Genomic DNA, 14,478 nt, shown 5'->3' on the forward strand with positions numbered 1-14,478 from the left:
ATTTTAGCGTTTAAATAACAGTTTTGAGACAAACTGTTTTTAAAAAAAGGTGTTTTTGTACTGCAGAAATTTTTGCCATTTAATAACAGTATAATCACCAAACTGTTAACTCTAGCAGAATAACAGTTAATAGAGGGTTTAAGAGTCATAAATACAGGTTGGGGTTCAAAAATAAAAAACAATTCTCATAAATATTAAACATGTGTAGTTTTAGTTACTACTTTTGTTTCTTTTTCGCGCGGTTTTTTAAGCAGTAAGCCTAAGCTAGCTCACCTAAAAATCTTTGATTCTTAATCCTTCGTACTTTATTCTCTGTTATAATAAGCTGTATATTGACCTTCCCAAAACTTGACTAACTTGAAACATACACGGTTAACTTTCCCTTTTTCTCTCTAAATTTAATGGTTCACATTTCTCAATGCACGCTGCAGGAAATTGCTCATTCCTCTAACACAATGGCCTCTTTCCCTCCGTTACGTCACAGGTTATTAAAGTGACGTCACATACGGTGGTTTTCAGCGCGTAGATGTTATTGTTTTTGAAGTGTATTTAAGGATATGACCGGAAAAAAACTTAAATTACCCTTGCTTGACGTTTTAAAAAATTATTTTTGAATGACAATTGCAAATATGTCACCACTAACTGCAACTATTAGTTACATATACCGTTTTTCTATTATTATTCAGATTTAAACACTGGCTACACAATTTATTAATTCAAAAGCCAAAACTGGTGCGATTTCAGTATATAGAAATACCAGTTTTTAATTTAATTTCTAAACCGTAAACCTTTTTTTATACTTTAAATTATCTAATCTAATTTGTACACTCACATAAAGTTAGGTAAATATAAATTTAAACATGTTGATTCGAATGTCAAGTTTTTTCGTGATATCCCCTACTCGACAGCCCCATCTAGCGGTCACCAAATTTTTCATTTAAACAGAAAACTTACTTAATTTTTTGTATTTATCTTTATCCTCGATGTGGGAAAGTCAAATGCGCGACTTAAACATAGAGTAACATCAGTTACTCAGACCCAGTCTCGAGTTGCCTGTGGCAGTTTGGGATATTATAGATTATAATTGCCCGATAATTAAGCTGCTGATTAAGTGCTGGCTCAGCAGGAGTTCATACTGTTTATAGCGCCTTACTTGAGGGTGCTACAGCATGAGAGCAGCGGGGATTGAACCCACGACCCCGATGTGTGATGTAGCAAGTGTTCTTACCACTACACCACGCTGCCGGTTAGCTTATTTAGGAGTTTGGTAGTTAATACCAATTTATATCGTTTATGTGGAAAAGGATAAAATAAAATCCGTCTCAAGTAAGAATATATACCCAACAATAATTTTTTATGAACTTTTATATATCACAGAAACAAAACCGTCCAAAATACGCCGACTTTTCACAACATAATAATTCCAAAAATCATGCACAACATTCCTCCAATCCTAACCCCTTGTATTAACTATATCATCGATCTTCAAAATGCTTCGAATGGTCTCGGTCGCCAGCTCTATGGCACTTGTAGACACCAGTAATGGTTGTAATACATTTTCTTGAACCATATCAGATATACCACCCTTTCGAACGTTGATACCCGAATTTTTGTCACCAGTAGCATGCTTGTTACGAAGATCTGTCACCGTACCTATTGGATTAAGGCCAGCGTTCTCTGATAGTGTATAAGGTATGACCTCTAGAGCATCAGCATAGGCCTAAAGTCAAGAATGAAAATAGTAATTGTGCGACAAAAATTTAGTTAAAAAAAGGTTTTAAAAATACAAATCGAAAAAACGATTTCTTAAAGATTTTAATAGAATTGGCATTCGAAATAAAAAATAAATTCAAGATTTTGATAAAATACGAATCACTTGAACATCACATTTTTTAATAATGCAATTTCAACTTTTTACAATATTTTATTTAAATTTATTTACCTGAAAGCAATATGCTTCCATTCCACTCAAAGTTTGAGCATGCTGCGATAGTTGGATAGCCAGCTCCGTCTCCGGTGCTCCTCCTCCAGCGATAATTGCTCGCTTCTTTACTAGACATCGGATCACACAGAGAGCATCGTGAATGGAGCGTTCTGCTTCATGTAGCACAAGTTTGTTGCTTCCTCGTACGAGGATTGAGACAGTTTTTCCTCCTCCAGTGCATCCTGTAACCTAAAAAAATCCTTAAATTGAAAATTTTTTTTCTTTTTCCAATTCGATAAATTTTACAATTTTCACAATTTGTTACCTTGACGACTCTTCCAGTTCCAACGTTCACCTCTTCTACTGACTCTGCAGTTGCCAACATCTCAGGAGTAAAATGATCGATACTCGCGATCGGCTTGCACCCGGTACTCTTGCACACAAACTCAATATCCTCCCGCTCTATGTCCTTGACCACTAAGATCTTCATCTTGTTAAGAAAATGAAGAGCAAGATCACTTAAAGCATCTCGGAGAATTGATTTCTGGATAAGGAGAACATTGCATCCGGCCTTTTTGATCTGTTTCACTAGGTTAAGAGTGTATTGGCGCTCTTCTCTTAAAACACGATCCATTTGTGTGTAATCAGATAATACAACCTGATTTTCCATATCGGTTTTCGGTGGAGACAAACAAAACTGAATCAGAGCAATCTTTGCTTTTTCGACGTGTCTTAATCCTCCACTGGCTCCTGAAACTGCTTTTTGAGATAAAACTAATCCATTAATCAATTCCGTGTCATCGACTGTTCCTCCGATCTTCGGGATGACTTTGATGTCTCGAAGATCAACATTTGCAGCGTTGTTATCATCAACAACCTTAAGAACTGCGTCAACAGACATAGGACCTAACAAGCCTGAATATTGGGACACAACTTTTGAGTTAAGCGAAGTATTTGCGCTCTTAAGTAGGGTGGCACGATCTGTGAGCTCAATCGGTTGAGACATTTCTGTTAAAATCTCAACAGATTTTGCTGCACATTTTTGGAAAGAGTCCGAAATCGTTGTGGGGTGAAGTCCTCTTCCTAAAAGCTTGGATGCTGCATTCAAAAGACTTCCAGCAATCACGACGACGGAAGTCGTACCATCGCCTGCCTCTACATCCTGAGCTTTTGAGAGCTCGACCAACATCCTTGCAGCCGGGTGGAGCACTTTCATTTGTTGCAGAATAGTTGCACCGTCGTTAGTGATTGTGACATCACCTTTCTCATCCTGAATCATTTTATCCATCCCCTTAGGTCCAAGACTTGTACGGACTGAGTCAGCAACAGCTTTTGCAGCTTGGATGTTACTTTCACGAATTTGAACTGGCTTTTCTTTGTCCTTAAACTGTCCAGCTTTGCCACCTGATTTAGGTTTCATTAAAGATTTGGGTTGAGGCATTTTTAAAAATTAATTTTATGTGTATAAGTCGGAAATTTTGGAAAGATATAAAATGTGTTCTATCTAAAAATATAAAATGTATAAAATTAAAAAATGTATTATTCTGCTTATTTGTCTGGTTGTATTTATTTATCCTCCAAGTAACGGAAAGAATGGCTTATTACTACAAAATGAATAGTCGCCTTAAAAATAAAATATATATAATTCAATTTTAAAAATTGTCATACGTACAGCAGTACGTAAACAAGGAAATTATAAATGCCTACTAAAAATCATTCTCTACATGACTTTCAAAATTTACTACAAGATCTTCTCATTTGCGTGGCCCTTTTTAGTCATATTTATTTTTAGCAGATAATTTTACGTTTTCTAGTATTGCCTCTACGCCCTTAACAACTAAAAGCAAAACCACGTGACAAATTAATCTGTGACTTTTAGACAAACGCGTGTTAAAAATTGCCAACCATGTTAATATTCTTATCCTAATTTTATTCTTGTTTATCTAATTGATGATTTAATAAGTAGTTTTGCTTACTTTTCAACCTAACAACGGACATTTTAGTAAGAGAACGTGCTAGAACAAAATTTTATTTTTGAACCAACGTTCGTCTAGATTTTTCTGAACAACTCATGCGGAAACCGATTCTATGGAGAATTTTACAAGATTTCTCTGCCTTTAATTATAAATCAAAAAAAATATAGCATGCTAAAATTTTTATTTTGTACAAAATTATTAAAAACTACAAAACACACAATTAAAAAATGGTTATATTAAAAAAAAATTTCTGCTAGAAAAAGCTAAGTTATATGTACATTTTATACTTTTTTAAAAACTTTTTTAAATACACCTTGGTCTATATAAAGTTAATATACTTTATTTTATATTACTTAAAAAATATTTAGATAGTTGGAATAATTTACCCAAAAACTGGCTATTTAGATAGTTGGAATAATTTACCCAAAAACTGGCAAGGTTTAATTAATGGGTAAACATTGCAGTAATTTAGTTTAAGTTGTAATGTGGATAATCTCAGAGTGTTTTTCAGTTGCATCCCAATTCCAGTCATCCTTTTCCGGGTCATAACTCCAAACATGTGCATCTGCAGCTCTTGAATATTTAATAATTACATTTATCTTTTTGTAAGTAGGATTTTCCTTAATAAAATTAGGTTAAAATATTACCCGAATCCATACAATATCCCATTAAGATCACACACATGCTTTACTTCAGATGGCGTTTTTTTCAAATCTGTCGGGGAAATCAAACTCTTGTTTAACAAAAACCAAGCTTTTGTATTTTTGGTGCCTGTAGTAAATATATATCATAAGAACCAACGTAGCGGTTTAATTTTTTTTATCCTACACTCTTGGATTTTATTGTAACTAAATTGGCAAAATAAAATGTACATTAAGGTTATGTAGAAATTCTGTCTTAAGCACCGAACTAGTTAACGCTACGGCATGGCAGCAGTGAGAATAAAACCCAAGACCTTGAGACCGTCTGTTGTTAAGTAAAGTCTTTTAATAACTTCACAAAAATGCTGACTATTAAGTTAAATAAAAAATAATTACCAAGAAAATAGATCATCCCGGCACTTAGAACAGCAGGAACTTTTAAAGGCAATGTTGTCCCTTCAGGTAATGAATAATCCACGGAAGTTACTTCTTTGGTTTCTGGATTAATTTCTTTTAGGCCCAAATGAGTGTCTGAACTCGTAATGTACAGCAGCTTGTCTAAAACAAATGGTAACCATTAGTAGCCTAATCAAATTAGGTAAATCTTTTTTAAGTGTTTTAACCACTACACCCAGCTGTCGGTTTTCAATGGCATAAGAACCCGAAAATTAACAGACCTTTTGTAGCTACGATATTATTACAGCTATCAGAAAACGCCATGTACATCTGAACAGCCCAATTACTGTTTTTGCCTGGAATGTATCGTTCTATATGGTCGTCGAATTTCGGTTGACAATCTTGTTGGTCTTCATTCAGAGTAACATTAACAGAGGATTGGTCTGGGTTCACTTCGTCCAAGTTTAATTTGCTGTCGGCACCGTAAAAAATCTGGCCTAAAAACGTCATATTCTAACATGGTTTAGCTTTTAATGCATATGGTTTAATTAGTATAAGTGTTAAGATTTATCAAGGTGCTGCTAATATCAGCAGCGTAGTGTAGTGATCTTCTACACTACATGAGGTCCTGGGTTCGATCCCCATTGATCTCATGCTGTAGCACCCTTGAGTAAGGCGCTATTAGCGGAATAAATTCCTGCTGAGCCAGCACCTAATCAGCAGCTGATGTTACTCTATGTTTAGCTTGCGCATTCGACCTTTTTTTCCCACATCGAGAATAAATTTATATACAACAAAAAATACAACACAAAAATACATTTTATTAGGTACAAAAAAAACTATGAGATGATGTTTTTTCGCTACAGCTTTGCGCCTAGAAAATTTTGTTGTTGCCACCACATTGTTCACACCATTTCAAAACAAGTCAATATTTACCTTTAAAAACTGCTATTTTTGGATTAGTATGAGTCTTATTTGGTGAAGCACACTTAGCCCAAGCAGCTTTAGAATCCTCAAGATCCAAACTAAACATTTCTTTCTCCTCTATAAAATACAAAACGTGATCCACAAGAGCTAAACGTCCACTTTTTCCAAACACTTTGCCTTTTTCAATTTCCTATAAAACATACAAACAAACTTGTCTTTAGAAAAACACATTAAATAAAGTTGTATGCTTAAATGTGTTAACTATTTGTGAGTTTGAGGCCTAAAATTAATTACCAGAAATCCTAAAACGCATGTTTTTTCATTTAAATAAACTAATTACTGATTACTTACTGGCAGACTAGAAAACTTTCGTTTCTTGATATCGAATCTGTATATGCCGTTTGCTGTCAGTACAAATATCCATCCTATATAAAACAATTGTGTTTAAAAATTAATGTAATAAAAATAAAATACGTAATTCCCTAGCCAAAAAAAACTTTAACAAGAAGTTCCCCATAAATAACCAACTAAAGAATAAAAGCAGTGGGAATCGAACTCACGGCGTCATGTAGTGAAGCAAAAGTTTTGACCACTGCAACACACTGCCGGTCAAAACTTGTTTTAATTTTCTATTTAAATCTACCTGTATTAAATGGTTGATTGTCTAATGTTTCCCCCAAAAAATTTTGTTCATCCTGATGTGATTTTTGATAATCTGGTGTTTTTATAAATCCTGAAGTTGTAGACTTTGCACCAGACTCATTCTGAGATAGTTGCTGCTGGTATTCCGACTGTTGTGGCTGTGAAGAAACCTGATGTTGATAGCCTGTTTGTTGTTGTGGATAATTTGGTTGTTGTTGTTGCAAGGATAAAGGTTGTTGTTGATAATATAGCTTCTGTGGTTGGTTACGTGGTTGTTGCACAAAATTTGGTTGTTGTTGTTCTGGAGAAAATGGTTGTTGTAAATAACCGGGTTGTTGTCGAGAATAATTTGGTTGTTGTTGTGGAGAAAATGGTTGTTGTTGTGGAGAAACAGGTTGTTGTTGTTGTTGTTGAAAAAGTGGTTGTTGTTGTGGAGAAACAGGTTGTTGTTGTGAAGAAACTAGTTGTTGTTGATGTTGTTGTTGTTGTTGTGGGTTTAGTGGTAGGAAAAAAGTTTCCATAGGATATGTAACACTTTCCGTAAGATAATCTAAAAATAAACTAAAACTTAACCAAGAGGAGAAATGTGAAGAAGAAAAATGAAAAAAAATAAAGGAGGTCACTTTATGATACTATTTTAGAATTTACAATATTAATAACCTAAAAAAATACCATCAACTTGTTGCTGTTGTTGATTATTATTGCCGAAAGTTTGCATCCCAGCGTTCCATATCGGCACGTTCATAACTCCTGTTTTCACTTCTCCTTTCTTTGCCATTACTTGTTTGGCTACTTCACATGCTTGCATAGAAACATCACACATCTTTAAATCCTTCATCGAGTTTTCTAACGTGGTTTTCACTGAGGAGACATATATTTAATTTAAAAAAGCTATGGTTTTTTATAAAGCATTGATGCAGCAAAAACCAAAAACTGTTCAGCGTTTGGTTGTTACTTTAATGTTTGTTGTAAATTTACATTGATGCGCGAAATACCACCAAAAAAGACCTGCTATTCTTTAATATAATATTACCTTGAAGCATATCGGGTCGCTGGTTTGAGTCACCATTCCAACAATAACTCATTATTTGTTCCATTGTTTCAAACAAAGCCTTGTCTTGTTGAGAGTAACAACAAGAATTTTTTTGTTCGTCAATAAAGCCTTGATCTGGTCTATTGCCGGCAATTATGTTTTCTCTTATAACACTTTGGTCGATGAAGCATTGGTAAAACACAGGTTTTCTAGCTAGCATTTCGTACAATACCATACCGTAGCTAAATAAAAAGTAATGCAATTAAAATCATGCAAAAGTTTTTGGCAAAACTAATATAAAGCAATACACGTTAACTTAACTTTAAAAATCTTACAGATTTACTTAAAACAATATTAAAGTCTACACTGTAGACTTAAAATATATGTATTACCTGTAGACATCCATTTTGGGTTTTCTTGATAACTGGCAGTCTCGCAAGTATTCTGGTGCAGTAAATAGAGCTGTGTGATGGAATGGTGCAGACTGTGTCGAAGTGGAGCGGCGAGATGCCCCTGTAGTTTCTCTCATCTCTATAGTTTCAAAATCACAAATTTTGATTTGAAGATGACTTGTTAAAAGCATATTTTGCGGCTGTAAAATACGTTTACAGTTAGTTTAAACAAAATTAAAATATAATTGTTGATTATAGACAATTAAAAACACAATAATTGGGGTTGTAAGATCGATCCCTCGTGTAAACAGATTTTTTTTTTAATTAATCTGCGTTTTAATAACAAGAAAAACCATATATGCAACTAAGGCTATGTTTTACCTTTATATCGCCATGGACCAAGTTCTTGTGCGGAGCAAAGTTATGTAAATATGCCAAAGCTGAGCTGCTTTCCAATGCCATACGAGCTAGGACATTAACATGTACATAAATTTCCTTTTGGACAATAATAAGATCAGCAAGGCTACCCATGGGCATGTAGTCCATCATAATACCGCAGTAATTATCCCAAAATGTCACTCCGTGGCATTGCAACAGATTGGCGTGTGTTAATTCACGTAGTGTCTCAAATTGAATCAACAACCTAATATGGTGAAATAAGTATCATTAAAACAAAGAAAGCTATTGTTTGAAATTTTATCGAGGCTTTATACTTAATTATTAACATAATATGTTGTAATTTATTTAAACAAAACTTCAAATTAAGATTGCAGACTACCTACACAACTAAAATTGTTAAATTTTAAAATACAATCTTTCAACAACATATTTGTTAATAATAATAAAACAAATAATATGATTTTAAGCCCCACTGTTCACTAAATTTACAATTTAAAAACATTATCAAGAAATTTACTTTCTGTTAAGAGCTGTAATGTTTTCCGTAGTTCCTGATGATATATTGCATTTTACCACTATTCTGCCATGCTTTTGTGTCTGGCAGTGACTTAAAAATGTGCCAAACGCCCCAAAAGCAAACCTACCACCACTATTACTGGTCAAAATCAAATTAGGGTCGTACACCCAAATGTTATCAGGTTCCATTTCTCCTACCTCCTAACTAACAAATAAACATAATTTTCAATAAACACTATAGGGCCATGTTTGTTTTTACATACTAAAGTTAGTAAATTAATTAACATTTCTAGTCCTGCTTGCTGTTTAATACTGTATTCTAATTAATATATTACGATAGTTAGGAGTACTTTCTAGAGTTTAACCTCTAATATATAAGATAAAATTAAACATAGCAAAATTGCAGAACCACAATTCAACAATAGGGAATTTTCTATTTGGAACCACCAGACCGTTTCCAATTGGGCGTATAAATTCAACCAATCAACTCAAACTTTAATACCAATCGAATTTGATCGTTTGTTGTCCGCAAGTAAACATAGATTGAAAACCAATTTTTTTCAAAAATGTTTTTTTATTAAAAAATTACAAAATTAAATCAATTTTACTTAATTATAGGTCAAATTATGTATTCTGTTATATTACCGAATAAACATTTTTTCGAAAATCAAAATTTCAAAAACCACAATTTACTGAAATTCAGGTCAACATTATTTTTGAAATTAAAAAGTATCTTCTAGAATAAGGTTAAGGTAAGCTGGATTAAATAAAAATGTTTTATTGTCGGTCAAAATTGTTTTTGTGTATATCTTTGTCCTCGATGTGAGAAGGTCGAATGCGCGACCTAAACATAGAGTAACAACTGTTACCTCGACCCAGTCTCGAGTTGCCTTTAGCAGTTTGGGATATTATAGAATAGAATTGCTTGATAAATGAGCTGTTGATTAGTTGCTGGCTTATCAGGAGTTCATACCGTTTATAGCGCCTTACTCAAGGGCGCTACAGCATAAGAGCAGTAGGGATTGAACCCACGACCTCATGTAGTGTAGATAGTGTTTTAACTACTACACCACGCTGCCAGTTTAACCATTTAACTTTGCCATCCATTTGTTACAAAAAGAAACTTTAATTAAAATAAAACGAGGTTAATCAACTTTAGTAACCTCAAGAGTCAATAATTAACTACTGTGACGCACGTTGCACATGATTTGAGTTTCTGCTCAAAGTTTTAAAGTCGTTTTAAATAATTATTAAACAATATAGACAAAATGTTAATGGTCGATAAACATTGTCAACCTTATTATTACATATAAAAACAAACAAATGGCTTTGTTTTAGGCAAATACAACGTCATTTATTACACAATAAAAACCAGGCACAGTTACTGTCCTTCGAAAAATTTGACGTTTATTATCTGTTAGCTTATCAACTCATATTTGACATTCGAAAGTAAGTCAGTTATCTTTAATAAAAAATTGATAATATTTTAGATATATTTATAAAACTTTGAATATTTCTTTAAAATGGCTATTAATAAAGTGGTTATATTTGCTGCTGTTGGGTTGGCAGTAGCGGTTGCGATAATAGTGCCTATCGTTATTCTTCTACCAAGCGAAGCAGTGGAAAATGAATACGAAAATGTAGTCACCACAACAGGTAAAATAATAAAATTTACTTTAATACAATTTTTTAGAAGTTTATATCTTATTTTTTGGTAATAACATGTCCTAGCTTTTAAATATTTAATTTACTAGACGATACGGAGATTTAGAATAATATGGATTTACTAATATCCACATAGGTATAATGTTTATTAAATATGGGACAGTTTTACCCTAAAAAACAACTTAAACACGGACATTTAACCCTTGAAGTTTTTATTTTTTTAAATAAATTAAACGAGAAAAAAAAGATATATTAATAAAATAAACCAAAGTGTTATAAGGTTAATTTACTAAGGGCTGAGTTGTCTAGGGACATAGAACCGTCAAACTAATTTAAAAAAATAATTTACCTTTTTTTCAAAAATATTTTGAATATTATTTCCACAGTCAAAGAGGGAAACATTGTCGGACAAGTTATTCCTCAAGGTGGAATGTTTCACGGCATTCCATTCAGTCAGCCCCCAGTAGGCGAATATCGGTGGCGTAAACCCAGAAACCCACTTGATTTTAATACTAGGTATTGGAACGCTACTTACACAAGGCCGGCTTGTCCTCAAATTTGTAGCCAGCCAGCTGAAGAATATTCATGCCCTCACGAAGTGATTTTTATGTTTTTTATTTTAACAATAAAATTTACTTAAACCGTATTTTTGCAAAATTTCTCCTTTTTTATTTCGCAATGATCTTCAAGAAATTGGGTTTTAACCCATGGCTTCAGCTTATTTTGTCAGTAGCTAAAAACCTGCACAAAATAAATTTTTTTTGTATATATTCACGATGTGGAAAGGTCGAATGCGCGACCTAAACATAGAGTAACGTCAGTTACTTTGACCCAGTCTCAAGTTTCCGGTAGCAGTTTTTAATATATTGATAAGAATTCTCTGATAAATGAACTGCTTCGTTTTGGTTCAGAAATTCATACCGTTTAAAGCGCCTTACTCAAAGTCGCTACAGCATGAGAGCAGTGGGGATTAAACCCACCACCTCATGTGGCACAGCAATTGTATTACCAGTACACCACACTGCCGTTTTTTTAAAAAAAAAACATGTTAACGGATAAGACTGGATGATTTTAAATTTATTCTGTTTTTTTGAAACCAGGAAAACGAAGACTGTCTTTACCTGAACGTTTGGGTTCCATCCCGGCTAATTTCAAAAACGAAACCCGATCATGTTTTAGATTCAAACCATTATAAAATTGATTCAGCCAGCCTGCCAGTTATGGTTTGGTTTTATGGCGGGAATTTTCAGAACGGAGCGGGGAGTGTGACTTTATATGACGGACGGGAAATGGCGAATGAAGGTGATGTCATAGTTGTGACAACGAATTACAGGTACGACTTTGAAGTAACTAAAAATGACCCCAAAAAATCTTAAAACATGTCAAAGAGTGTGTATTAAACCAAAAATCATATAAAAAAGCATTAGATAACCGGCAGCGTGGTGTAGTAGTCAAAACACTTGGCTTTACTACATGAGGTTCTGGGTTCGATCCCCCTGATCACATGCTGTAGCGCCCTGAACAAGATACTATAAATGGGTATAACGTCCTAATAAGCCAGCATTTTATCAGCAACTTATTAAGCGGGCAGTTATAATTTATGATATTCCAAACTGCCAAAGGCTACTTAAGGCTGGTTTGGGGTAACTTTTAAAAAAAGTAGTATATGGGCTGATTTACTAAACAATACTTCCTCTTATTTGAATAAAAAACATTTTTTTAGGGTTGCCCATCTTGGCTTTTTGGTGCAAGGATATGGTGAGGAAGAATCAAAAGGCAACTTTGGGATCTGGGATCAAGTTAAAACGTTGGAATGGATACAAAGAAATATTCGCAATTTCGGTGGCGATCCAAACCAGGCAGGCAACATTTTGTAAAAAACAATTTTTATAACCACAACTTAGATGTCCTTGGTGTTAAAAACCAAGTGAAGCTTTTATGAATTGGCCAGTGACTTAACAACTTCTATATCGCTGCCTACGTTGTTTACAAGTAGCAAATACAATTTCAATTCTTAATTTTTTAGGTAACCCTTTTTGGCCAGAGTGCTGGCGCCGAATCGATTGGAGTACATCTAACTTCAAGCATAAGTGATCATCTTTTTCATAAGTCAATCTCGCAAAGCAACCCGTTTGGCTTACCGTTGAGAAATTTAACAGATGCGCAAAAGTTTGGTAGCGTTTTTGCAGAAGCTGCTGGCTGTGTACCAAACAACATGACCTGTTTAAGAGCAAAGTAAAGTCCTTTTTGGTTTTTAACGTTTAATAAAAAAAGAAAAAGCATGTTTTAGCTTTGGTTTAGGTATATGATATAATACCCGACATTTCTTTAGACATGCAAGCCATAAAAAATCAAGCCTTAAAATTGAGCTCATAAGCTATCTCCTCCATGCTTGCCAAGCAATAAATTTTAAATGATTTACAGAACTTTACCAGAATTGGAAAAGGCGTTTAACGAGACCTCGCTTACAGTAACTGACATCAATAAAATCACTTTAATATTTCAACCATGGAGCCCGGTGATTGATTGGGACGTTGTGCCTGATCAGCCAATAAACCTGTTTTTAAAGGTAAACACAATTTTTTGGTCAAAAAATTTCGTATTTTAAACAGTAAAAATCACTCTTTAAAGTCAGGCAGTTTATACTTGCCTTAAAACCATTTTTAGCATTTGACTTTACATGTAGAATCAGCAACAGAAAAAACCCATGATCATCGGGGCAGTGTCAGAAGAAACAGTAATATACGTCGCATTGGCTTTCCCAAATAATATGAGCACAGCAGTTTACACTGCTGTAATAGCAGCCGTTTTTAAGCAAAACGCTGGTAAAATTCTGAACAAATACCCGCCATTAGTAAGTACACAATACAAAAAGTCAATCCTAAACTAAGTTTACTAAATGAAGCTAAAAACTAATTTAAAAATCAGCAATTCAGCGCAAACTTTACAAAAGATTTCTGAACACGTTTTGGTATAAATTAAGCAAAAATTGTAACCATTTTATGACATTGTAGTGTGCCGTGGACGAAGAATGTGACAATCGATATTGGTTGGCCGAATTGGCCACCGATTTCTTATTTATTTGTCCCCAAAGAAAGGCCCTTGCTACAACAGTTGATATACCAAGATGGTGGTATATTTTTAATCAAACCTGGTCATTCAGGGTAGGTTTATGTAAAAGAATTAAAAAAGTCATTTATTGTAGCACTTTTAAAGCCTTCCAAAACGGATATAATAATGGTTAAAAGTCGCTAACTGTATAGATATTTAGGTTTTAAAACTCAAGAAGTAAATGTTCAAAACAATATCTTACAGTGCTAAACTGTGTGTTGCTATTTAGGAGGTTTGGGATGTGCCTATGTGCTTTGACCACGTTTGCCATGCCGCTGAGCTGGCCTACGTTTTCCATGTTGAGGACTTAACGCACTACAACTACACAGACGCTGAAAGAGTGTTATCCGAACGAATGGTTCATTATTGGACTAACTTTGCAAAATATAGTGACCCTAATGGCCAGTCCGAAACGGTAGTTACATATTGTCATAACCGTTTAATAATCATACACTAACTTAAACTTTAGAATATCGTTGTAAATGTTACTGCCTTAATGACACATCGAAAGCAGCGGGAATCTAACTTAAGGCCTCAAGAACTCAGATTCTAAACACTAGATTTCTAATTTTATGTACTATAAATGCGTTTTAATTTTATTTAGAGCCATGGTCAGGAGATAGGTGCTATTAAATGGAATTCCTTTAATAACCACGACACTAGTGAAAACTATGAGGCAATCCAGTTAATAGATTCCGGGGATCACTTAATGCACAACCCTTATCCAAATTGTGATTTTTGGGACAACCTGGATGCTTATGGGGAGCATTATTTTTAGATTTAGAAAAGGAACTCTTAAACTTTGTAAAACAGTTTTCCAACATTTTTTTAATCAAGTTTTAAACCACTATTGCTT

The 14,478-nt window shown here is 34.0% G+C and overlaps 3 protein-coding genes across 3 annotated transcripts; 1 reads left to right on the plus strand and 2 right to left on the minus strand.

Annotated features, from left to right (window-relative positions):
* Nucleotides 1-1,347: 1,347 nt before the first annotated feature.
* Nucleotides 1,348-3,450, minus strand: LOC145752294 (T-complex protein 1 subunit delta-like). The gene is made up of 3 exons (XM_082568554.1): nt 2,250-3,450; nt 1,943-2,173; nt 1,348-1,720 (listed from the first exon to the last, which is right to left on the minus strand). The coding sequence occupies exons 1-3, from the start codon at nt 3,363-3,365 to the stop codon at nt 1,454-1,456; spliced, it is 1,614 nt and encodes a 537-aa protein (XP_082424680.1). The 5' UTR covers nt 3,366-3,450; the 3' UTR covers nt 1,348-1,453.
* A 620-nt stretch (nt 3,451-4,070) lies between these two features.
* LOC145752618 (uncharacterized) lies at nt 4,071-9,047 on the minus strand. Its single transcript, XM_082568921.1, has 12 exons — nt 8,848-9,047; nt 8,313-8,574; nt 7,932-8,131; nt 7,540-7,781; nt 7,179-7,367; nt 6,508-7,056; nt 6,216-6,289; nt 5,874-6,054; nt 5,219-5,434; nt 4,938-5,099; nt 4,548-4,671; nt 4,071-4,473 (listed from the first exon to the last, which is right to left on the minus strand). Exons 1-12 carry the CDS (start codon nt 9,033-9,035, stop codon nt 4,374-4,376), a joined length of 2,487 nt encoding a protein of 828 aa, XP_082425047.1. The 5' UTR covers nt 9,036-9,047; the 3' UTR covers nt 4,071-4,373.
* A 1,322-nt stretch (nt 9,048-10,369) lies between these two features.
* Nucleotides 10,370-14,400, plus strand: LOC145753529 (cAMP-regulated D2 protein-like). The gene is made up of 10 exons (XM_082569933.1): nt 10,370-10,502; nt 10,889-11,109; nt 11,612-11,844; nt 12,235-12,370; nt 12,538-12,746; nt 12,936-13,080; nt 13,198-13,369; nt 13,542-13,675; nt 13,852-14,037; nt 14,227-14,400. Exons 1-10 carry the CDS (start codon nt 10,370-10,372, stop codon nt 14,398-14,400), a joined length of 1,743 nt encoding a protein of 580 aa, XP_082426059.1.
* Nucleotides 14,401-14,478: the final 78 nt, after the last annotated feature.

The sequence above is a fragment of the Corella eumyota genome, chromosome 5, assembly GCF_963082875.1.
Source record: "Corella eumyota chromosome 5, kaCorEumy4.1, whole genome shotgun sequence".
NCBI lineage: Eukaryota > Metazoa > Chordata > Ascidiacea > Phlebobranchia > Corellidae > Corella > Corella eumyota.

Coding starts and splice junctions, on each gene's coding strand:
- LOC145752294 (XM_082568554.1), bottom strand. CDS start 3,365: ATGCCTCAACCCAAATCTTTAATGAAACCTAAATCAGGTGGCAAAGCT. Junction 2,174..2,249: donor GAACTGGAAGAGTCGTCAAG/GTAACAAATTGT, acceptor GGATTTTTTTAG/GTTACAGGATGCACTGGAGG. Junction 1,721..1,942: donor TGGAAGCATATTGCTTTCAG/GTAAATAAATTT, acceptor TCTTGACTTTAG/GCCTATGCTGATGCTCTAGA.
- LOC145752618 (XM_082568921.1), bottom strand. CDS start 9,035: ATGGAACCTGATAACATTTGGGTGTACGACCCTAATTTGATTTTGACC. Junction 8,132..8,312: donor TGGTCCATGGCGATATAAAG/GTAAAACATAGC, acceptor CGTATTTTACAG/CCGCAAAATATGCTTTTAAC. Junction 7,782..7,931: donor CCCAAAATGGATGTCTACAG/GTAATACATATA, acceptor CTTTTTATTTAG/CTACGGTATGGTATTGTACG.
- LOC145753529 (XM_082569933.1), top strand. CDS start 10,370: ATGGCTATTAATAAAGTGGTTATATTTGCTGCTGTTGGGTTGGCAGTA. Junction 13,081..13,197: donor CAATAAACCTGTTTTTAAAG/GTAAACACAATT, acceptor CTTTACATGTAG/AATCAGCAACAGAAAAAACC. Junction 13,676..13,851: donor ATCAAACCTGGTCATTCAGG/GTAGGTTTATGT, acceptor GTTGCTATTTAG/GAGGTTTGGGATGTGCCTAT.